The sequence below is a fragment of the Bemisia tabaci genome, chromosome 4 (genome assembly GCF_918797505.1).
Source record: "Bemisia tabaci chromosome 4, PGI_BMITA_v3".
NCBI classification, from domain to species: Eukaryota; Metazoa; Arthropoda; class Insecta; order Hemiptera; family Aleyrodidae; genus Bemisia; species Bemisia tabaci.
In genome coordinates, this window is record NC_092796.1 from 52,679,187 (window position 1) to 52,704,105 (window position 24,919).

At 39.7% G+C, this 24,919-nt stretch overlaps 1 protein-coding gene across 5 annotated transcripts; it reads left to right on the forward strand.

Annotated features, from left to right (window-relative positions):
• Nucleotides 1-19,758, forward strand: LOC109042524 (uncharacterized). Of its 5 annotated transcripts, none has more exons than XM_072300046.1 (4): nucleotides 1-53; nucleotides 11,482-12,225; nucleotides 15,028-15,177; nucleotides 17,888-19,758. In XM_072300046.1, exons 2-4 carry the CDS (start codon nucleotides 11,638-11,640, stop codon nucleotides 18,605-18,607), a joined length of 1,458 nt encoding a protein of 485 aa, XP_072156147.1. In that variant the 5' UTR covers nucleotides 1-53; nucleotides 11,482-11,637; the 3' UTR covers nucleotides 18,608-19,758. The 5 variants fall into 5 exon arrangements, with proteins under 5 accessions (XP_072156147.1, XP_018914869.2, XP_018914868.2 ...); XM_019059324.2 differs by lacking the exon at nucleotides 1-53 and adding an exon at nucleotides 5,483-5,760; XM_019059323.2 differs by lacking the exon at nucleotides 1-53 and adding an exon at nucleotides 8,320-8,494.
• Nucleotides 19,759-24,919: the final 5,161 nt, after the last annotated feature.

A 24,919-nucleotide genomic window follows, 5' to 3' on the forward strand; every position in this document is an offset into this window, starting at 1 on the left:
CGGTGACCGCATGGACGAGATCAGTCCGTAGGAATAGATTCCACGTTGATCCGGTAAGCCCCAGTGAGAGAGTATATTTTATAGTGATAGTTTTGTGATTTTTATTGTGACGTATACAGGGTGTTCTAAAAGTCCCGCTCCCCCTCTCTAACTTTTGAACGGATAGAGATAGAAAAACGAAACTTTGGGAATGTTTCTATCTCAAAGAGGACCATCTTTTAGGGGGGGGGGGAGGTCAAAATTTTTGCTCCTTCCTCGGGGGGGGGGGGCGGGGGAGCCCCCAATTTTTTTTCAAATGGTAGCCCTATCTTGTGATACACCATTTGGAAAGCACATTAAAAATTAAGAATTTTGGAGCAAACCGCGGATCAATATCTTAATTTTTGACCGAATTGCGATAGGTCAAAGACCCATATATTCTAAAAAATTCACAACTCCGGTTCAAATTATCGTAAAGAAAAAAATAAAACGGGAAAATTCACCAAATTGTAAGCACTTTTAAGTAAAAATTGCAGAACTCACTTCTAACTAATTTTAAGGGGGGGGGGGAGTTCGGACCCCCAAATACGTCAGTTCAAAGGTCATACAATTTTCCCACGAAATGAGCCAATTTCCCCTAACTTTGCCTCAACATTATCTTAGTAAGTTCAAAATTAGTTCGACGGTACGTTTTCAAAGTCACATAATTTTGGGAAAAGTTAAAAAAACTAATTTTAAACGGTCAAAATCACCTTAAATTTCGTTTTTTTTAAAACTTGTCCCAAACTTAGGGGACTTGAAAACGTAATGTTGAAGGAATTTTGAACTTACTAAGATAATGTTGAGGTGAAGTTAGGGGAAATTGGCTCATTTCGTGGGAAAATTGTATGACCTTTGAACTGACGTATTTGGGGGTCCGAACTCCCCCCCCCCCTTAAAATTAGTTTGAAGTGATTTCTGCAATTTTACTTAAAAGTGCTTACAATTTGGTGAATTTTCCCGTTTTATTTTTTTCTTTACGATAATTTGAACCGGAGTTATGAATTTTTGAAAATAGGTCGAATTTGACCTTTGACCTTGACTTTTGGAACATCCTGTATGCATATGTTTACTCGGAGATTTGCGGTTGTTTTTGTGTTTCGACCCATGTACCCTAACCCCCCCCCCCCCTCTACAGTATGGTTTCCGGTAAAAATAAAACAATTTTAGTGTAAATTTTCCAAGTTCGAATGCTGTTATGTTTTATCATCCGGAAAACGTCGAACTTAGCTAACTTCCAAGGGTAAAATTTCAAGGGAGATATATTCTTGATATCACATTCACACAAAAATGAACTCTGGCAATCTAACCTAACTTTGGCAATTTTTGCAAAATGACCTAGGTTTGCCTATGGCTAAAATCGAAAAATCATGGGGGAGGGGAACCCACTATGGCACCGCGATGGGCCGGCGTCTGTTGGCGATTTCCCAGGCCGCTTCGGAGAGTCAGTCCGCCTCTGATTTTCGTAAATACTGTTTATTTTCTTCCAAGTAATAAGATCCGGCCGATCGCCCATTTTCTGCACCCAATCTTACCCTGAAAAACACGATGCATAAAGTATTTAGTCCATGGTTTCAGGACATTCCGTCAACGATTTTTTGTCCGTGCGCCCGTTTGGTCCGGTAGTTTACGTCCACGCGTTAAATATATTTTAGCCCATTTTTCAAAATCCTGAGTCCCAAAATCCCACATTTCAAAATCCTGAGTTGAAAAACGCTGACTCCGCCAGTTTAAATATTAGAGCCAAACGCAGAGCGGAGCGGCGGCGTGGCATGCTGCCAGGCCGCGCACCGGCGCCTACAAACCTAACAGGGATACTTCACGCATTGCGCAATGCGTGAAGTATCCCTGTTAGGTTTGTAGGAGCCAATGCGCTGGTCGCCCTCGCCCGCCGCGCCGCGGCGCTCCAAGCAACTATTTCGCAACAGAGGTGGTGCACAGTATCATACGAAATTGAAGGCTCTCCAACATATTAAGAATGACAGGCATTCTTTAAGAGTACGGAGCTTTCCTCACAAAATAAATCAAGATAATATGGCACAAAAAGAGAGCGGTATTCCAAAAAACTCACCAAGTCCTAGCATCCGTATTTAATAACGTTTAGCATAATTTTTGAATTTCATTAGAGAAAAAAGTGACTCGATTTAGGCAGAAACATTATCGAGGATGCCGTCAAGAAGATTTTATTAGGAGAGTAAAATAGCTGTATGAAAGCGGGTTTCTGCTTGATTAAGTGACTTTTCGTTTTATGTAAGCATCTTTTCTTCTTGAAACAAACATTATTTTCTTTATCGATTCAAAAGGAAATCATTTCAGCGGTAAATTTAAGTGTATTCCTGCTTGAATCAAGTCACTTTTTCCTCCAAGGAAGTTCAAAAATCACGCTAAATGTTACTGAATACAGATACTAGGACTAAGTAAGTTTTTCGACTACCGCTCTCTTTTTGTCGTCGTCACTCCATTTAATTTGCAATCGATTTTCGTGCTTTTGAAGTATGCCATCAATCATGATACGTTCGTGAGGTGCTTTCAATCTCGTATGATACTGTGCAACACTTCCGTGGCGAAATAGTTGCTCGAAATACCGCGGCACGCCGGCGCCGTCGCGAAGTTATCATACCTACACATGAAAAATCTAAGAGCCTTTGGCTGAGGTAAATCAAAAACTTTACCCGGTACCAAGATAGGATTTTCTTGAGAGATTATAATGTCCTGTTGCATCAAAGAGGTGTAGAGAGTTTTAGTTAATTTTCTCTCATGAAATTGATGCCCTCCTCTCCATTTTCACCAAAATTCTCAATTATTGTATTATTCTCCGTCGGACAGAACAAACAAAAAGAAAGAAGCAAACCCTCACTCTCCCAAATCATAATACATTTCCATCCATGAACATTGTGTCCCAACAACCAAACTTTGGGTCTCAATTGGTAGGTGGACCAAAAACTCCCCTGCCGCAAAAACGCGTGGACGTAAACTACTGGAAATACAGGCGTGCGGACAAAAAATCATTGACGAAATGTCTTAAAACCTAGTCCATTAGTGGTTCCTCCATTCTGAAGTATCTTCTACCACCTTGATAGAGTTACAATGAGTCGAATGAGTGCACTGTTTGTATTTACCACGCACGGCATCAACAACGAGTAGAGCAAATCATGGTAGGTAAATGATTACATTTTGCAATAAGGACCACTATCTCTGCTTCCCATAAAATCACATATCTGCCTAGGGAAACCAATGGCATAAATAGTACTTCTTTGCCAATGACGTATGTAATCTCACCGTGATTTGCGAGGGAAGTCGTTCACCTAGCGTTGAGTCTAAAAACTTGGCATATTTCTTAAATCTTATTGCCTTATGCTAAATCTGTGAGGGCCTAAACATCAAAATTTGATTCTGGGACACGCGCAACTGACCCATTGTTTTCTCGCGCCGCACAACGGATCAAGTCAATCAGAGCGGTCCCCCATTTTCACCAAAATTCTCAATTATATATTTTTCTCCGTCGGACAGAACAAACAAAAAGAAACAAGCAAACCCTCATTCTCCCAAATCATAATACATTTCCATCCATGAACATTGTGTCCCAACCAACCAATTGTCATTTGTATTTACATGTGGACCAATTAACTTTGGGTCTCAATTGGTAGGTGGACCAAAAACTCCCCTGCCGCAAAAACGCGTGGACGTAAACTACTGGAAATACAGGCGTGCGGACAAAAAATCGTTGACGAAATGTCTTATAACCTAGTCCATTAGTGGTTCCTTCATTCTGAAGTATCTTCTACCACCTTGATAGAGTTACAATGAGTCGAATGAGTGCACTGTTTGTATTTACCACGCACGGCATCAACAACGAAGTAGAGGAAAATCATAGTAGGTAAATGGATTAAATTTTGCAATAAGGAACCACTATCTCTGGCTCTCCCATAAAATCACATATCTGCCTAGGGAAACCAATGGCATGTATGTTGTTTCTAAAATGGGCCAGAAATAGTGGTTCCTTATTGCAAAATGTAATCCAAATATACTTCTGCTGCCGATGACGTATGTATCTCACCGTGATTTGCGAGGGGAGTCGTTTACGTTGAGTCTAAAAACTTGGCAATTTCTTAAATCTTATTGCCTTATGCTAAATCTGTGAGGCCTGAACATCAAAATTTGATTCTGGGACACGCGCAACTGACCCATTGTCTTCTCGCGCCGCACAACGGATCAAGTCAATCAGAGCGGTCGGACATGAAATTTTGACTAAAACTGCAATTTTTTATGTTTATTTCGTCACAATTTAAATTTTAAGGGGTGCCTCTAGTAGGAAATTCTATGAGAATACCAACGAAACCACCTTTAGAACCTCAAAGTTTCGTATGAGCTGAGTTATAAGCGTTTAAATTTTCCAAATTTTGTCCGACCTCCCCTATTGACTCGAGCCACTGTGCGCCGCATTCGTGACTCGGAAGTCGTATCCTCTTTTTCACTGGCACTGGTAGTGAGCCGCAAAGCAAAGTGGGCGAGATGAGATAATGGTACGACCTACTTGTGTGAGGATTATGAGTTACAATGGATCAAGTTTAGAAGAAAGAGACCCGTTTTTTTTTTTTTTTTTTTTTTTTTTTTTTTTTTTTTTTTTAAATGGAAACACGGGTCTGTTTGTCGCAGAACGTTTTGTCTATTTTTTTTTTTTCATTATGCTTCGAAAGCGGGGAGAAAACCGCGCTACAGCAACTACTGTTCGCTTGTTACGGGAATATGCAGCCAGTCGCACCCCCTGGCATCCGCAGGCGATTGACAGAGGGACTAACCAGCGGGCCGATTACTGAAATTTAAACCAGCCCGATAAGACATCGAATTGCGATATATCGCATGGTTGAGATAGGGCTATGTCTTGTCGTGTCGGGCTGACATACTTTCAATAATCGGACCGCAGGCAGGCCACCCGCACCCGATACACACGAATATGCTTTTATTGGCGTAATCAATTCGGAAATAATCGAAGAATCGAAAAGCGAGAAAGGAATTAGTACTCATACATTACTCCGGTACGTTCTGATCGCCGAAAGATCAAGAAAAAAAGAAGAAAAAAACTCTGCACACTTTCTCCCACAATGCATTTTAACCACCTTTACATCTCTACGGCTAATCTTCATATCAAAGTAGATAATTCAGTTGCAAAGTTTAATAAATTCCCTCTAGCGTGCATATTTTACTTTTCAAAGGGCATGCGTTACGAAACCTCAATCTTCTCTAGCATCCCATTTTTATATTCCGTTGACATTTTGAGTCAAAATGTTGATCTATTCTTAACTTTAAATAAAACGTCCGTGAAAATTGAAACATTGCGGCTGAGATTTTTAGTCCTGGAGTATCGTCATCGATTGAACCATCTGATTTCACAGGAGGGAGGAGGAAAGAGTTAATCATACCAATTTTAGAGCCGTGCGGTTTTTTTTTTTTTTTTTTTTTTTTTAAGTCTTCGCGCAAGTACCTTGCTGATTTTCATTCATACTTAATTTGAACTATTGAGCTTCCTCATTTTAGAATGTAGGCGAGCTGCAGACTGCAACCCCGAGAAATCTTTTTATTGCTCACCGGTTGTCTAGCGAAGAGCGCATTTGAACTTGGTCGCGCGCGTCAAATGAGAAATGGTGATGCGTGTCGGCCTACCTTCATATTTTCCTATCTGTGCATGCAGATGAGTCAAGCAAGAGTGAGACAGAAAATTTCTCCACAGGATGCCAGTTGGAGGTAAATTTTTTTTATTTGTGACCTCCAAGGAAAAAGAGGTCCATAAAATCAAAATTTTTGCCAGTATGCAGCTGTTATTATCGTGCTACATCTAAAAATCGGATTTTGGTAAACGGAAACTTCTCTACAGAGCTCTTAAAAAACGTTGTTATCATTTTAATCCCGTTTTAAGCTAAAAAGGGGCTTAAAATAACATTGTAAACAAGCAATCTTGTGCCATGAATATGACGGATTAGAATTTTAAATGGTTGTTTCTCGTGCCTATGTTTTTCGAACCGCCCTGATAAAAATTGGCAGTAGAATGTGTGTTCCAAAATACTATAGACCTATAAAGCCGGCTGTAAGATTTCCAATAGCTTCTGTAGCCGGCTGTACAATTTCGTATAGCCTTCTTCAGCCGATGGCGATTAAGCAACAGCCAGACGATAAAGTTTATGCTAAAAGTTACTAAATACGGATACTAGGACGTAATTAGTTTTTGGACTACCGCTCTCTTTTTGTGCCGTAGTATCTTGATTTATTTTGCGAGGAAAGCTCCGTACTTTTGAAGGATACCTGTCATTCTTAATATGTTGGAGCGCTTTCAATTTCTTATGATACTGTGCAACACCTCTGGCGTGAAATAGTTGCTTCAGACGCCGTGGCACGCTGCGGTGCGGCGAGCGGGCAGAAAGCGCGAAACGCGCATTGGCGCCTACAAACCTAACAGGGATACTTCACGCATTGCGCAATGCGTGAAGTATCCCTGTTAGGTTTGTAGGCGCCAGTGCGTCGCTGCACCGCTTTGTGCTAGGCTCTGATTTAATCTCTCGGAGTCAGCGTTTTTCAACTCATGATTTTGAAATGTTTGCACACTCTGTATGGGCTGTTCTCATTTTAATTGATGAAAAAAAAATGTTTTAAAGGCAAATGTAATGTGTGTTTTGCAAATATTAAGGTAGTTCCGTATCAAACTTAATGATTTCCAAAGCACACGAATTTCTACACAATTTCTTATAGCCTTTTACAGCCAATGGCGATAAAGTGTAAAGCCCGGCGATATGATCTATAGCCCGACTGTATACTTTTTTATAGCTTCGTATAGCCTGGCTGTATGATTTGCTCCGCTTTCTACACCCAGCTGTATAATTTTCAATAGCCTTCTTTAGTCGGCTATAAGAACTCCTATGGTATTTTGAAACGAAGCCCCTATCGCCAATTTTTACCAGGGCGATATAACTCCAACATTTCAGGGCGTTATCTACATCGGCAAAGCACAATATCTCGGCAATGAAACATAGATGGCATATACTAGAACCAGCCTACCCGTGTTAAAAGACGTTGCTTAGTTTCTTTTCTTGTTTTTTTCATTTTTTGAAGATTCATTGAAATATTATGCAGTCAAACTTGTCTCATAAGTCTTAAGGCATTATTGGGTTGAGGAATAAAACACGAATGAAAATCAGACAACGTGCAATGCAGTCAGGCTCATTCATGTATGATGCAAACCGTGCCGCAACCTAAGCGCCTTCTAATCATCATATATGCAACACGGGTATCCTCAGAACACTATTAGTTGCATCCAGGCGCTATGATTAACTTCGCGTTGCGTGCATCAGATGAGATACTCGATAGGGGATATGATTGCCTTTATACTCCTGTTGTAAACAAAATAAAACCAAAATCAAAGAAAAAATGAAAGGAAACAACTGAGACGAGAGTAGTTGAGAAAGGAGAAAAATCTCAACAATGCGAGGATTTTGTTGACACTTTGGTATTTGATGATTTTGAGTAAAGTATTTCTACTTTTTCCACCTTGCACTGGCACCCCTCTCCCCATCCAAGATCCAAGAGTACAGAAGAGCGCTGGGTCTACCTACACCGACTTTCATCGGTTGTCATCACTCATCAAGCGAAAAGAATCAACGGCGGAACTGCAAAAGCGCGTATCTACGACGCCGCGAGCTTCCAGTCCTACTTTATTTTTCAAATAAGGGAAAATACTCAATGTCATTCCTTGAAAACTTCCCTGATTTTTCGTCCTTGTAATTATGAAGAGAATTCTGTGAAAATCTCCAGCAAAAGTTTTGGTTCGTTATCCTTTGAGAAAATAAAGCGGGGGTGGAGATTTTACAACGTTATGAAGGAGATACGCTTTTTCGCAATTTGACCGTCGAAAATTTGCCATCATCCAAAAACGTAGGTAGATGGGTCTAAGGGAAGGGTGCATAGAGGGGGGGGGGGGCACGTCTATGAGGAAGAAAAAGGGAAGAAAGAGAAAAGGAATGAACGGAGGAAAGAAGAAGGATGAATGCTCAGTTGTGGTAGTTATTCACGAAGCTATACAATTTCGAAAATTTGCTGGGGGGGGGGGGGCTTTCAGCCCTCCCCTGTTCGAAGTGTATGGATCCGCCTACCTATTAAAATTTTGAATCGCTGAAAGCAAATGCTGCTCTGCCGGTTTTTGATAATAGACTATTGTGGAGCCACAAAAATAATGTTGCTTCTCCTGAGTATGATCTAGCAACTCCGCAAAAAATTTCCTGCGCTGAACCGCGAAGCACGATTCACCAATTGTAGGGAACCACGATCAAGCACCAGGTGACTCGCTTTTCCTCCCAATTCCAAAACGGAACCAACAACATTCATTACGGTGTGTCGCATAATTATCTGCTAGATAAACATGTGTACGGCGAACTGTTTACCTCAGATACTTTTTTAGCCCAATTTTGACCTACATCGTGCATTACCTTCGGTACTCTTTATTCGTTTTCTTCCTCTCTTTCTCAACGGTCGTTTGTGGGGCAGACAAATCAATGTGGTGATCTGTGATTGTACGGTGTTCCATTTAATATCAATCGTGCGCTATTGAGGATGTATCGTTCGATCTCTATTGGTCTGTCGGATTTTATTAGGTGAAAAACTTGGTTGCTTTTGAAATCCCGTCCGGTTATGAGACTTCATTATGGACATTCTACTACCTTTTTTTCCTATGCTTTTCATATCACGAGAAAACACTGTTTTCTTCGTAGCTTTTAAAAAAGGGTGAAATTCTAGGTTTTATAACTTCAAATGCGTTACTTTGTTGGTAAAATTAATAATTGGGACTGAATTATTTGTGGAGAAACAGTAGACGTTCACACGTGTCCACGAAGTCGACGTTAAAAAATAAGTACGTCTCTTGTTATTACATTTTCGAGGGTACTTAATTGTTTTTTGAGAGAACAAATCCAACTTCACTTTCAAACTTCAATATCGAAAGCCAAATTGCGAAACAACATATCTCCATTGCAATTTTTCGATATTTCCGCTCCCATTTTATCTTTTTAAAGAGGGGCAAGCCAACTTCATTGCTTGAAATTCATTCAGCATATTCTGGTAACAGACAAAAAAAAATCAAGAAAATTTTAAGCAATTACGCAGGTTCGCTTCTCAAAGAAAAAAAGCAGAATTGCAAGCAGAATACATTGACACTAATACCTCCAAACCAAGTATCTCGCTTTCACTGTTTCAAAACCGCTCCTATCCTATTCTTTTTTTCTGAAAGAGAACAAATCTTCGCATGCAGAAAAAACATCATGCAAGTTTTTAAACATTTTTGTTGAGTAGTTTTTCATTTAAAAAATAAAGTACATTTTTCTGCAACGTCACAAACCGAGATACGTGGTTTGGGAGTTCACTGTTGACATATTACCTAGTCTCTCAATTTTAAGACGATTAAGAAAATCTAACACTTTAATGTATACCTCAATGGCAGACCAATGGGCAGCGTTCAAAATACGGAAACAAATCGGTTCGGATAGGTATAAGAGGTCCGCTTATAGAAAATGATTGATGATGGTGGAATTCCATACCTTCACTCTCACGAAGAACATTTTTGGTGTCATTTTTTAGTTTAAATGATACCTAGCTGAACCCACGAATGGTTTTTTCCTCGTACTTAACGGAAAGAAAATGTAATATTAGTAAATGGCGACTATCTAGTGTGCTCTGTCATGGCTAAAGTCTGACTATTGAAAAAACAGTTATATCCATCAAGACTAGAGAAATCAGTGATCTATTGGGCCCTTTGAAAATGAATATAAATGAAACAAAAAATTGTACAAAACTTATGTAAATGCAGCTGATAAAACGTTTTGTACTCATGGAGAAATTATATCTTTTCATGCAAATACTTCATTGGCAGCTTAAAAGTAAATACCTAAGGATGGCTAAAGTCGAAAAATACGCACCACCGCCATTGCAATGTTTATAAATCGCCGATTATGTTTAATTGTTTTGATAGAGGACCACAAACGTAACTAGACAAATTTTGTGGGGGCCAAACGTCCATTAATTTTGCCCTGGCGGAGGGGAAGGGAGTACCAGCCTTGGGGTGGGGGAGAGGGGGGACAGGCTCTCCAGAACCCTGTTTAATAATCGAATAAAATGTATCTTTGAAATTGTGTGGAAGTATTTTTGAGCCAATGATGGAAATTCACAGAGAGTTTCAAGAAAAACCGCTGCTCCGTTTTCTTTAAAAGAAGAGAAGCATGGACAGGAATGTACAACATCGCCATCGCATATAAGCATATTATGACATTATTCATCGATAAGTATTTATCTAAAATAAAACACACACATTTTTGTGCACGTATACAACTAGCTACATACGTGGTTATAAAATTGGTGTTACTACGGTTATCTTAGCTTTCTTAATGGAGTGTCTCACAAACCTCTGAGCGCAAACCAATAATCGTTGCTTGAAACTGCAACTTGCCGACGAGCACCATCCTTTGTTTGCTTAATAACAGGTGTGCCTTACTCGGTGACTTTCTGGGCTCATTACGCGCGTTATTGGCACTTTTCACTCTGCCATATTGGTAAAAAAAACTATTAATTTATTATTACGGCACAGATTTAATGGAATTGCCATTCATGAGAGACAGAAACTGGAACTAAAAGAATTGGCATCCATGGTAGCTGCAAGTCAAATCACTCAATCAAGGATTTGAAAAATAATCAGTGACATTCAAACACGACAAGAATCTTGACGTATGATCTCGCCGCTAAGAATCCTATGTGATGATTTTAGTCAGTACGTCTTGACACAGGTGGCTTTAAATGGTTAAAATCAGGACCAAAATCGGATCCATTTTTCGGGAAAATCTGCCGTAACCGACGAGAAATCTTCAGGGTACCCGAGGAAGAAGAATATAGACACTGATGAAGGATCTACTTGTGGTCGACTCAGTTATTTTAAGCTTAAAGGGCCGTTCATAAATTACGTAGCGCTTTTTTCGGCATTTTTGACCCCCTCCCCTCTTGTAACGCTTTTGAGATGTAGGTCCTTATCCTTCAGCACGTAAAAGCAAAATGGTGTAACGCTTTCCGCGACCCCCCCCCCCCCCCCCCCAGCGAGAGCGTCACGTAATTTATGGACGGCTCCTATGCGATTACCATTGATTTTAAAAATAAGAAAGAACAATAACACTTTTTAAGAGTTTGAAATTTCAACCGTGAAAAACCAAAAATGAAAACACTAAAATGAGCTTACAAGGTTAAACATACGAGGGGAATAGTTCGCCCCTTTCCCGTAACGTATTATTTTTGTTTTCAAGAAAATTTCTTGACCTGCTTTAGCACCTAGGCGTTTTCGTTTTATCTATATTGTACCGTATGACATTTCCATTTATGGCTAAAAGAACCTCGCTGCAACAAATAAAGGGGTAAATAACATGATGGTATTATTGTCTCGTATAGAAATCGCAACACTGATGAGAAGCCGAGAGAAGAAAACCAGCCAATCCTGTCGGGGCCTCAGTGTAAAAGTTGAAGCAGTCCAACAATCTAAACCAATCAAAATGGAGACGGAGGGATGAAAAACGGAAGCAATGTGATCCACCCGTCGTTTCCACCATGAACAATCCGGTCAAAAGGCGAAAGATCATCCTTTTTCTGTTCACCCTGAAATTATTGACCATCTACTACTTCTTCCGATCTCGCTCAGCCGAAGATGATACAGAAACCCCGATATCTTCATCGCTCAAACGTTGGCCATCTCTACCCTCATTCCGTCCCTGGCTACCAACCCCCGATGTGCCCGTCGGATCCTGCGAGGGGTATTTCGGGAATGGGTTCACCCAGCAAATCACCGTCCTCGAAGAGAGCTCTGCCGGTTGGTTCAGGTGCTTCTACAGTGCGACTTTACAGACCTCGGTCTGCGAGGGCGGGGGCCTTCGGATGGACCCGGAGAAGATCTCTATGTCGAAAGGCGACGAGCCGTTGGAGTCCGTCATGGGTAGGAAAGAAGACGACGAACTGCCGGTGTTCCATGACGGAGCTTTTGAGATTGGCGTCTCAGATGGATCTCGCGCCGGAAGAAATCTCGTGAACGAAGAGTTCTTGAACAAATATCTACCCAGAGGTAGTGAGAATCGACATATCATGAGAGCATTGATGGCCTCCACTCGTTTAGTTGACGCAAATAAGTTTCAGTGTTCTGAAGTAAGTAAGTTTTTTTAGAGTTTGGGGACTTTCAAGATGGAATTTAGAAACTTATAAGTGGTCAAAGTTCACGACGTGTTTTGAAGAGGGTGAGGCTTCTTTAATTTTGTGAGAAATTCCGTCAAATTCTCCATACAGAGGTAGACCCCGGTAAAAATTGGCGAAAGGAGCTGCGTTTCAAAATACCATAGGAGTTCTTATAGCCGACTGAAGAAGGCGATAGAAAATCATATAGCTGGCTGTAGAAAGTGGACAAAATTATACGGCCGGGCTACACGAAGCGATAAAAAATTATACGGCCGGGTTGTAGTTCCTATCGCCGGGCTTTACACTTTATCGCCTGGCTGTTGCTTTTCCACCATCGGCTATAAAAGGCTATAGGAAATTGTGTAGAAATTCGTGTGCTTTGTAAAGCCTTAAGTTTATACGGAATCACCTTAATATTTACAAAACGCACATTATATTTTCCTTTACTACATATTTTTTTTCATCAATTAAAATGAGAATAATCCATACAGAGTGTGCAAACATTTCAAAGTCATGAGTTGAAAAACGCTGACTCCACGAGATTAAATATTAGAGCCTAACACAAAGTGGAGCGGCGGCGCACTGGCGCCTTCAAACCTAACAGGGATACTTCACGCATTGCGCAATGCGTGAAGTATCCATGTTAGGTTTGAAGGCGCCAATGCGCTGCCCGCCCGCCGCGCCGAGCCGCAGCGTACCACGGCGCTTGAAGCAACTATTTCACACCAGAGGTATTGCATAGTATCATACAAAATTGCAGGCGCTCCAACATGTTAGGAATGGCAGGCATCCTTCAAAAGTACGGAGCTTTCCTCGCAAAATAAATCAAGATACTACGGCCTAAAAAGAGAGCGGTAGTCCAAAAATTCACTAAGTTCTAGCATCCGTAATTAGTAACGTTTAGCATACTTTTATCGCCAGGCTGTTGCTTAGTCACCATCGGGTATAAAAGGCTATAAGAAATTGTGTAGCCGGCTATGGAAGCTATTGGAAATCTTACAGCCGGCTGTAGGTCTATGGTATTTTGGAACACAGATTCTACTGCCAATTTTTACCAGGGGAAATAAAGGCATGAGCTTGGTTACCAACCTGTAAAGAGGCTCAAAAGTCTAGATGACAATTAGACCATATTTGGCAGCAAAGGAACTTCTATTCCTGCCTCATGTTAGAGACAACCAATAGTGCAATTAGTTGCCCAATGCAGATCGACGGTGCAAGTTGGCAATCACATAACTCGTTTGCGGTGTCTGAAAATCTCCGTCTCTTCGTTATTCTTTTAAAGGAGAACAAACTGACATTATTCCTTGAAGTTTTTGCAGAATTTTCTTCGCACAGATAGGAAAAATCGCGTCAGTTTTGAAGAATTGCCGTTGAGTAGTTTTCCGTTTAAAAAATAAAGTATGAAAAGAAGTCTGCGACGTTGCAAACCGAGTTATGTGATTTTCGACTTACACCGTCGAGATAGGTGATTTTATGAATGAGCTAGAGATAGTAAGTCCTCATCGCAAAATGTAGTTCAATTTCAAGCTCAAAGAATGGCAACCCCGCTTATGTATCCAGTCCTACCTCTTCATAGAGACTTTGATTGATCAAGAGTGTGGCGGTGAGGCTTCCCACAATTACGCAAAATACCGGTATGGCGGCCTTCACACTGAGATTTTTTTTTTTTTTTTATTAACTTGAGAGTTGACTTTCGGAAAAATAGTGATCACCGTCCCCTCGCCTCTCATGAGATTTGACATCAAAACAGTCGAGTGAACTACAAATCTCTCTGTTTTTTCTGAAACTCTGTTGATTGTGAAACAAAAAGGGATTTTTGGGAAATAATTTCTGTTTTGTAAGCCCCCGTTTCAGCATGGTTTGGAGGTCTCAGTTTCATTCTATTTTCTTTACTTTATTTGTTCAGGGCCGTCCCCAGAAAAAATTAGAAAACAGGCAAATTCTCTCATTGCCCCCCTTCCCTCTTCCGCGGGTGGGCTCCGGAAGGTATCCCCTGCATGGCCGAAGGGGGGTCCGAGGGGCCCCCGAAATTTTTTAAAAAAGGAGCTTTTAAACTGTCCATTTTTACACTATCAGAGTACAAAAAATAAATCATTTACTTCCCGGGTTTGCGGATGAAGAGTATGATTTTGATCCGAATGATCCGCATGAATGGAGATGTTGCATGTGTGAGGAATTTGCGATTTGACTGTTGATTCTTATGTAAAAGTTCGCGAGAAACACGATGGTGCCACTGGTTTTCTCTGAAATCAACTCTCAAGCTCAAACAAAGCTCTCAAGTTGAGGTCAAAATGGAGGGGATATCACGCTATCCTGAGAGTCCACCTCTACACCAAGACAAACTCTCCATGCAAAGATAGGGAGGAAATACATTGACAGGGCTGTTACTTTATTTGGGGACTCTAAAACTGAAAACACGGCAACCCTGCTAATGTATTTGCTCCCTGTCTTTGCATGGAGAGTTTGTCTTAATGTAGAGGTGGACTCTTAGGATAGGGTGGGATATCTCCTTCATATTGGCCTCAACTCGAGAGCTTTTTTTGAGCTTGGGAGTTGATTTTAGAGAAAACCAGTGGCACCATCGTGTTTCTCGCGAACTTTTGCATGAGAATCGTCGGTCAAATCGAAAATTCCTTACACATGCAACATCTCCATTACGATCCGTGGTCGGCATTTAACGAAGTTAAATTACTTAAAAGGGACCAACTTTCACCAGAGTCACACGTTTGACTGTTTTAATTTTAGTAATTTGTTGGTTGTGTTCTCTCATTGCAGTGGGTCGAGGAACCGACACTCTTGGTGACACGCTTCGAATACGCAAACCTTTTTCATACCTTGACAGATTGGTACAGTGCATACGTGGCCTCTAGAGTTGTCGGCCTACCTAGACGGCCTCATGTGGTGTTCGTGGATGGTCATTGTCAGGTATAAAGTGAAAATCTGTTATTGCAAATAATTCTGAAGGCTGTTTCGCTAGCGGTTGACGACTAGGAAGCCTGCTTCCTCAAAACTCCTGTATTTAAAAATGGTCTATTCAATTGAAAGAGCGTCAGGGCTTTGGATTTTACTGCCGCGTGAAGGGAAAACGCCGTATGAGCCTTCAAGTGTTGCCAAATTTTCGTTGGTTAATCACGAATTTTTGGGAAAATTTGTAAATATTTTTCTTCCAGTTTTTCAGATAATTTTATTCGCAATTTTACCTACAGTTCTTGGAAATTTCTCGGAAAAAATATTCATAACTTCCCTCAAAAATAAACATTTTATCAATGGAAATTTGACAACTCTCGAATGTTCATACGGCGGTTTTCCTCAGCACGGCAGTTTAAATGAGAAACCATTTGCCGAAACGTATGCAGCCGCACTCTGTCGTTTCCCAGACAAAAAAATTCAACTACCCTTGAGCCTGCATACACATTGTATTTTTATTTGAAAACTGTCGGGCGTTTTTAAGCGAGAGTGTCCATAATTTTTCTTCTACACATTTACAGCAAATTAAAGGAGAAAATTGCGCAGTCATAAAAAACTGAATTGCTTTGAGTCAAAATTGCACCTTGGATTGGAATTACGTTCTTCTGTTGGGGGAACGACGATTCCTTATCCAAAATAAATGTAAGAATTCTTTACCTAATCTATTCAACGTAACGATGGGAAAATATACGTCCGTTATGAAATATCCTGTCCCACACTAGCGGCACCGGAACTATCGTCTCTAAATAAATTCATGGCCTTTCAACTGTGAATGAAATTGCAACGGAGAAGAACGAAACACTTTTCCTCAGCGTTTCGGCCGACAAATCGGCCGCAGCATTTGCACAGGCGCTTGGATGCAACTATTCGTACTCAATGGATGCCCAGGTTGCATACACGGAGAAATGAAGGCGCTTCGGCGCCGCTGCCGCTTATCTCACATCGTTATATGCGTAAACGCGGCGTGGCCGCTTGTTTACCGCCTTGCCACCGAAAAGAGCAAAGATTGCGAGAGTAACATTTTGAGAAAATAGAACAAGTTGCGTCTCAGCGAAAATTTTTATTGAACAAATCTTCCGATCTTCGTGAAATTGTAACTATCAAAAAGACCCCTAGAAATTGTTCAAATTATTGGAAATCGACAAATATTGTCGTCAATTGTGCGGAATGGGAGTTTTTTCCATGTTGGGCAAGACAGCAGCAGGTGTCATGTTCTACATGTTTGCTCGGTTACATTTTGGACACATAACAAACAACTTTCAACCGTAGGAATTGATAGAAAAGGGTACCATTTTACGCGAGACAGCATTATAGCCCGTTTGCGAAATAATGGAAACTTACTGGTATTTTTTCTGGAATTACGTCAGTTCCTGCGCACTTTCTACTTTCTCATAGCTTTCGTTTTTTTTTTTAAAAAAAAAAACAAAAAACTAACGAAATGCTATTTCAACTGCATCTGTTCATTAAAATAAGGTCAGTCTATATTCGGAAAGGAAAATTCGAATTTGTAAAATCTGGCGTTTCTGCTCTCTTCGATAACTCGGCAGCGCGGCACGTCGACACGTCAAGTTGGCGCACTCATTGTTGTAGAGGATGAGTAAACCGATGCGCTCTCATTTCTATTCATACAACAAACAGACAGCTGTTGAGCGAAATTGGTTTTATTGGAACGTCATTATCAACATTACTTATTTCAATGTGCATCTCTGCATGACCTGCGATCATATTCAAAGAGAGGTCGATGTGTTGGGGTGTTTATGTAAAATTGGATGGGAGTTCTGACGGATACGCTCGATTTTACAAGGGGGCACGGATGGTCTACCTCGGGAAAAATTTTGGGAAAATATTCCCTTCGCCGAGAGAAAAAATAACTAGAATGTAGTTGATATGAAGAGTGAAACACGAAGTAACTCCAGCTTTCTAGTGATTTTTCCTCTCTGCGTGGAAAATTTTCTGTAAAACTTTCAAGCCATGATGTCGGTTCAATCTCCTTATGAAAAATAATGTAGGAGCGGAGATTTTGAAACGTCGCAATCGAAATCTACATTTTTGCAATTTCGCTAGCGATCTGCCATCAGCCCATTAACTCCTGAACCACGAACCCTCATTGTGATGTTTCAACATTTCTGCTCCTATTTTATTTTTTCGAAGAAAAAACAAGCCAACTTTATCGCTTGAAATTTACATAGAATATTCTGCCAACAGAGAAAAAAATCAAGGTAGTTTCCGAGAAAATACGTTAACTAGTTTTCTAAGGAAATAATGAAGTATGTCAAGAAGTCTGTAACGTCACAAACCGAGATACGCGGTTTGGGACCCTCACCGTCGATATGTCTTTTTTCCTAACTTTCCATCATGCAGATAGATTTCTTTCGTCGTAATGCTTCCGAATATTCAACCAACATTTTTTTAAAGGAGAACAAATTGATATTATTTCTTGAAGTTTTTGCAGAATTTTCTTCGCATTGAGAAGAAAAATCATGGCAGTTTTAAAGAATTGCCGTTGAGTAGTTTCCCATTTAAAAAATAAAGTATGACAGGAAGTCTGCGACGTCGCAAACCGAGTTATGTGATTGCCGACTTTCACCGTCGTTATGTTTAATGCCCATAAGTAGGTATACCTTTCATACTTCAGTATCTGATCGTTGTTTCAAAAATGATTTTCCAGTCTGCATTGGACGAAATGTGGCGGGCCTTGTTTTCAAGCGTGAGGTTTGCCAAAAGCTTCGCTGGACCTGTTTGTTTTCGCCACGCAATCCTCGTGCCTTTGGGATACCAAACCGCCATGTTCGAGGGCCTCGACGGAAGGATAGACTGCTCTGGTGTCGCTCCAAACGAAACTGAGCAACACCCCAACACCAGAAAGACAGCTCGACTATCGGAATTCGGGGAAATGTTGAGGGCTGCTGTCGGTTTACCACCGAACGAACACCGCTCGTCATTGACTTCGGGTCACACCATCCTCTTCATCAGACGCGAGAACTACGTCGCCCACCCTCGCGCAACCGGAAAAGTGGAGAGCAGGCTTAGCAACGAAAAGCAAATTTTCACGTCCGTGAAGAGCTGGGCCGCCAATTATTCCGGCTGCAAATTGAACGTGGTCAACGGACTCTTCGCTCATATGCACATGGAAGATCAAATCGAGATCATCCAACATTCCACCATCATCGTGGGTGCTCATGGGGCCGGCTTGTCGCACATCATATCCGCTCTCCCCAACACGTCAGTTCTTGAGATCTTGAGTCCCAGCTACAGACGGCCTCATTTTCGCCTCATGGCCAGGTGGAAAGGGTTGAACTACCACCCTTTGTACCTGAATAGTTCCTACGCACATCCTGTCACTGTGATCAAGGCGCTTGATGACATTGTAAAGGGTCTTGGTTGTTGAAGATTTTCGAATGCTGACCTAGAATCTATTTGGACTTATTTTTGCTGAACGGAACCAGAGACGGGTGGGAAAGGAGGGGTGTGCTCGTTAGTCGAGAGCCGTAAGAATGAATGGGATTATGAAGCGCCAGTGACGTCAGCGGCAACGGGTTCGGAATCGGGGACGGGGTCAGCGGCGTGGCGTGAGTTGCGATATATCGATTTTTATGAATTTAAACCTATGGAAAAGGATCGATGGACAGGGTGTTCGCAGCGAACACCTTAATAATCGATTCTTTACCATAAGTTTAAATGGCATAACAATCGATACATCGCATTTCACGCCACGCCACTGGACGGGGTCCTTTAACCCATGAGCCCTGTCCACAACTGTGTTGGCATATGCCTCACGGATCGTGAGTACACGTGCAGTTATGGCGCTTAGTTTAGTTCAGCAGAATGAAAAATCTCGCTTTTCCATTTCCCCAACAGGAATTACGCCTACTTTTGCATTATTTCTTATGCAGATCTTCACGAGTACATCCTATCTTTCCCAGCTCTCTGGTTCCGTTTAACAAAAATACGTTCATTTATGGGAAAGTTGAGACACCTCAAGTCCTGGACATCACTTATGACCAGAAATATTTTACGGTTAGTGACGTTTTCGTAATCTTTTGTTCAACTCATTCCCGGATTCCTTTAATACATTCTCTCTTTGAATGCGTTTGTTCCCAGTCATGCCCTTAATTCTCTAGTCTGCTTCTTTCTAGTTTGTAATTTTTCCGACCGGTGAAAATGCCATTTTTCTGCCCGTTTTGACACCATGGGAACGCAAAATATAGAAGCCATTCGAAAATGGATTCTGTATGTCTTCCCGTTCAATATTATAAGACATCACGCTGACCTAGCTATCCATACTTTTCGCTCAATTGGACGTATTTATGCTAAAAGGAACTAAGTGTATAGGGTTTGCATGCGACATTGTTCCTTTTATTATAAATACATCAAATTGATCGGGTAAGCGTGCTAAAGGAGCGTGCCAGGCTGCGATAAATTGCTATACCTGATCAAATTATTGCTACAGCATTAGCAAATTGTGTATGTTGCCTATCCACTAATCGAAGGGGCTCATTTAATTGAAATGTATTGCAGTAAAATTCAAATGAGTTACAATTTCTTTTCATTTTTTATTTGCCGGTACCTGATCGTCAGATCGTTTGAAATAGGCATTCGTTGCCCGAATGATGATGTAAAAATATTGAAATTTTGTTGCAAATTTATTGCTACATTTTCCGGTAAAGAAGACCCTTTGAGGGCACGTCAGAGACAGATTACAAAACCGAGAGAAATAAAAAAAATTAAAAATGTAATAATTAAAAGTTTGCCTATGCATCAAACTTTACTTTTCATACCAACAGAGCTATCGCTCCTTAAAAAAGAAACACAAATTGCGTTTGACATTATTCACTGGCGTCAGTGGATAGGCTGCGTAGTCTTTTCCCCTCTCGTTTTATCGATGACTCATCAAGGGCAACCATTTAGAGTGGGTGCATCTCTTGGTGATGAATCTGAACAGCAAAAAATGCACTTAGGCCCATAGCATATACATATGTATTGGTGAATGACGCAGGTGAATGATACATAACTACAACTACTCACGCAAGTCAAAAATTACACAAAGCTCCATGACGCAAACAAAATTCAAATGAAATTCGGATGTTTCATCAGATTCAGCATATCACAAATAGCGGGAAACTTAGCTTCAACTTTGATTCAGAATTTTCAAGTAATCGAAACCCTGGTAAAAATTGGCGATAAGAGCTGCGTTTTAAAATACCATAGGAATTCTTATAGCCGGCTAAAGGAGGCTACAGAAAATCATATAGCTGGCTGCAGAATGCGGAGAAAATCATACGGCTGGGCTATACGAAGCTATAAAAAATTATGCAGCCGGGCTATAGTTCCTATAGCCGGGCTTTACACTTTATCGCCTGGCTGTTGCTTTTTCGCCATCGATTATAAAAGGCTATAAGAAATTGTGTAGAAATTCGTGTGCTTTGGAAATCATTAAGTTTGATACGGAACCACCTTAATATTTACAAAACACACGTTATATTTTCCTTTAATACATATTTTTTTTCATCAATTAAAATGAGAATAATCCATACAGGATGTGCAAACATTTCAAAATCATGAGTTGAATAACGCTGACTCCGCCAGATTGAATATTAGAGCCTAATAACACAAAGCAGAGCGGCGACGCACTGGCGCCTACAAACCTAACAGGGATACTTCACGCATTGCGCAACGCGTGAAGTATCCCTGTTAGGTTTGTAGGCGCCAATGCACGTTTCGCGCTGGCTGCCCGCCTGCCACACCGCAGCGTGCCACGGCGCTTGAAGCAACTATTTCACACCAGAGGTATTGCACAGTATCATACGAAACTGAAGGCGCTCTAATATATTAGGAATGGCAGGATCCATCAAAAGTACGGAGCTTTCCTCGCAAAATAAATCAAGATACTACGGCCCAAAAAGAGAGCAGTGGTCCAAAAACTCACTAAGTCCTAGCATCCGTAATTAGTGACGTTTAGCATACACTTTATAGCCTGGCTGTGAGTTGCTTACCTAATCGTCATCGGCTATAAAAGGCTATAAGAAATTGTGTTGCCGGCTATGGAAGCTATTGGAAATCTTACAGCCGACCGTAGGTCTATGATATTTTGGAACACAGATTCTACTGCCAATTTTTACCAGGATATTGCCCTCCAGCCTCCAATTCCACCTTACTTCATGACCCGAGCCTGTTGTTTCGTACAGAATTTTGGCCCGATTCTTATTTCTTAAAGTATGTTTGAATTTCGTCTAAAAAATGTATGTACAGTATTAATGGGTGCAGCCGGAGAATGCGTATGTCCATTGCAACATGCCAAGATGTCTCTCACGTTTAGAAATAAAATAACCAAAATATCTCATTGAAGTTTTCTTCGATTACTTTTGAATGACCAAACATGCGCACAGAAGAACATAAGAAAGACTTTTAATCAGTTAATTTAAAAAATAGGACATGAGCGCATATCGTTAAAAGTTGTAATCGGAGGCATACAGATTTTTAGACTACCAGTCATCAATACTTTTCAAAACGCATGTGTACAAAGAAGTGCACAAAAAATTAAATCGGAGGAAAAACTTGTAAATATCCAATAATGTATTGATATAATAAGATGTGAAACTTTAATTGTAAATTGTGCTGTGCTTTAAGATGTGTTCCTCGTAGATGTATAATATAACTAGCAACCAACCCGTGCTTCGCACGGTGATAAACCGTCATTAATGAAATTACACCATGTTATAACAATATTTTTGTATTAATATATTTTACTATACCTATTATGCCCATATTTATATTTTTCAATATAATTATTCAGAAGCTACAAAATATTTTTACATATGGGGGCTGTTGTTGTACCCATCAGCAAAAACAAAAAACATGTTTGCGAGTATCAATTTTGTAAATATGGTAGTAATTTATAGACCCAGCACTCAGTCTTGAAAATAAAAAATAAATAACTGTTGTAAGAAGATGTATTTATTAATTTCAATAAATAAAAAAGGCAAATTTTGAGATGTTGCTCTACACTAAAAACATTAAATGAAAAATCTTACAAAAGAATAAACTTAAAAAATATAAAATCATGAGTGTGACAGACATTTTGAGATCTTGCGCTAGACCTAAAAAAGTAAATGACAAATCCAACAAAAGAATTATTTAACATTATAAATAATAAATATTAAAAATTTTGGTAATTTCTTGTATTGTTTATATTTGTTTGTAGCTCTGGTATTTATTAATCCTGTAACAGAAAAATATACATATTATGAAAAACATTACACAAAGAAATAAAATAATTTGAATATTGAGGTAGCAAAAATCACTGAAAAATCATTGATACATCAAGCTTTAATCAGCGATTGACGAAATTTTGAGGAAAATCATGATTGAATCACGATTTTTTTTTGTGCCTTCAAAAGGTCAATCATGATTAAATCATGATTTTTACCTGTTAAACACGTTGCATAGTCGGTTATTGAAGGCGCAAATAATCATGATTGAACGTTGGTAAGATCCTGATTAAATCATTTTTCATTTCTACTTTTTTACCATCATGTTTGAAACCACGCAAGCATTATGCGACCTGCAGGATATGGTTGTGGATTATTTCGAATTTTTTTTTTTTAAATGATACTTTTTTAAAAAAATGTAACACAAGTAACAAATCTACAGATGCCCCACTAATTGATGTGCAATTACTAAAAATTATCAAGAAGGAAAAAAAGCTCCAGAAACTCGAACAGAATCATTCAAGGAGCAAAAAATAGTTTCTAAAAAAATCATGATTGTATCATGACAAAATCATGATTTAATCGCAAAAAATCGTTACAACGTCCCAAGAAAATCTCTACTAAATCTTGATTATGCAATGATTTTAAAACAACATGAAAAAAATTCAATCAACTCATTATTGTTGTTCATAACTGTTGAAGCTTTGAAGCGTTTTCAATTCTCTGTGAAAGTTTGTTTGCATTAAATTAACATAAAACTTTTTTATAAACAATATTTTTGGTTTTACAAGTTGGTTGCAGAACAAGCAAATTTTCTGGAGAACTAACTCTTGAAAAAGCTACGTATACCTGTCCATGTGAAAAGCAATCATGCCTTAGATCTACACCAACTGTTTTTAACGCTAGACCTTGTGATTTATTTATGCTGATCGCAAAACAAAGTTTCACAGGGAATTGAAAACGCTTAAATTGGAACGGCAAGTTTGATGGAATTATAGGAATTTTGGGAATGAATACTGTTTCTCCTTCATTTGGGTCTGTAATTATTTTTGCTTCAATTAAGTACTTATGTAAAGCAATAATAATTAATCTGGTACCATTGCACAATTTAGGAGGTTTTAGATTTCTTAAAAGCATAATGGGTACACCAACCTTTAAATGCAATGTATGTGGAGGACAACCAGCAGGATTTAAAGTGTTTAAAAATTCAACAGGATACTGAACTGCATTTTTCTGCATTTTTTTTTTTTTTTCAAAAAAATTTTTACCATGAGCGCATCATCTAACTAAAACCAAACCAGGGTTAAAATGTGCCCTAAAGCTTTCTTGATAACATATCAAAAGCTCGTTTTAGTTAGACGATGAGCTTGGTGTCAAAAAAGCCTCGGATTAATAGAAAACCACGAATTTTCGCTAAAATACGCCTGCAGACCTATGTTTAGGCAACCGTTTAACAGGTATCAAGTGGCCTATGGGCTAAATAATGATTATTTCCGTAAACTATAATGAGTCAACTCGGAAAACCCGCATAAATTTCCAGATTTAAGTTGATGTTATGCTATTAGTGAAAATATGCCTCCACTACTCCAAAATCCGTTATCTTCATAGCTGTTTGTATGGAAAATTCTATTTTTTTTTGGACACAATTTAAGGAAATCTCCTTGTAAGAGTCTAAGAAGACTCGATAACTGCCCTCGATAATATACTTAGCGTGCATACAGTTTGAGAGACGTGTTTCCTTAGGATTTTTGCGGATGTCCCTTAAACGTCGATTTTTGTAAAACGTTTTTTTCAACCATGAGCGCATCATCTAACTAAAACCAAACCAGGGTTAAAATGTGCCCTAAAGCTTTCTTGATAACATATCAAAAGCTCGTTTTAGTTAGACGATGAGCTTGGTGTCAAAAAAGCCTCGGATTAATAGAAAACCACGAATTTTCGCTAAAATACGCCTGCAGACCTATGTTTAGGCAACCGTTTAACAGGTATCAAGTGGCCTATGGGCTAAATAATGATTATTTCCGTAAACTATAATGAGTCAACTCGGAAAACCCGCATAAATTTCCAGATTTAAGTTGATGTTATGCTATTAGTGAAAATATGCCTCCACTACTCCAAAATCCGTTATCTTCATAGCTGTTTGTATGGAAAATTCTATTTTTTTTTGGACACAATTTAAGGAAATCTCCTTGTAAGAGTCTAAGAAGACTCGATAACTGCCCTCGATAATATACTTAGCGTGCATACAGTTTGAGAGACGTGTTTCCTTAGGATTTTTGCGGATGTCCCTTAAACGTCGATTTTTGTAAAACGTTTTTTTCAACCATGAGCGCATCATCTAACTAAAACCAAACCAGGGTTAAAATGTGCCCTAAAGCTTTCTTGATAACATATCAAAAGCTCGTTTTAGTTAGACGATGCGCTCGATGTCAAAATAGCCTCGGAGTGATAGAAAACCACGAATTTTCGCTAAAATACGCCTGTAGACCTAT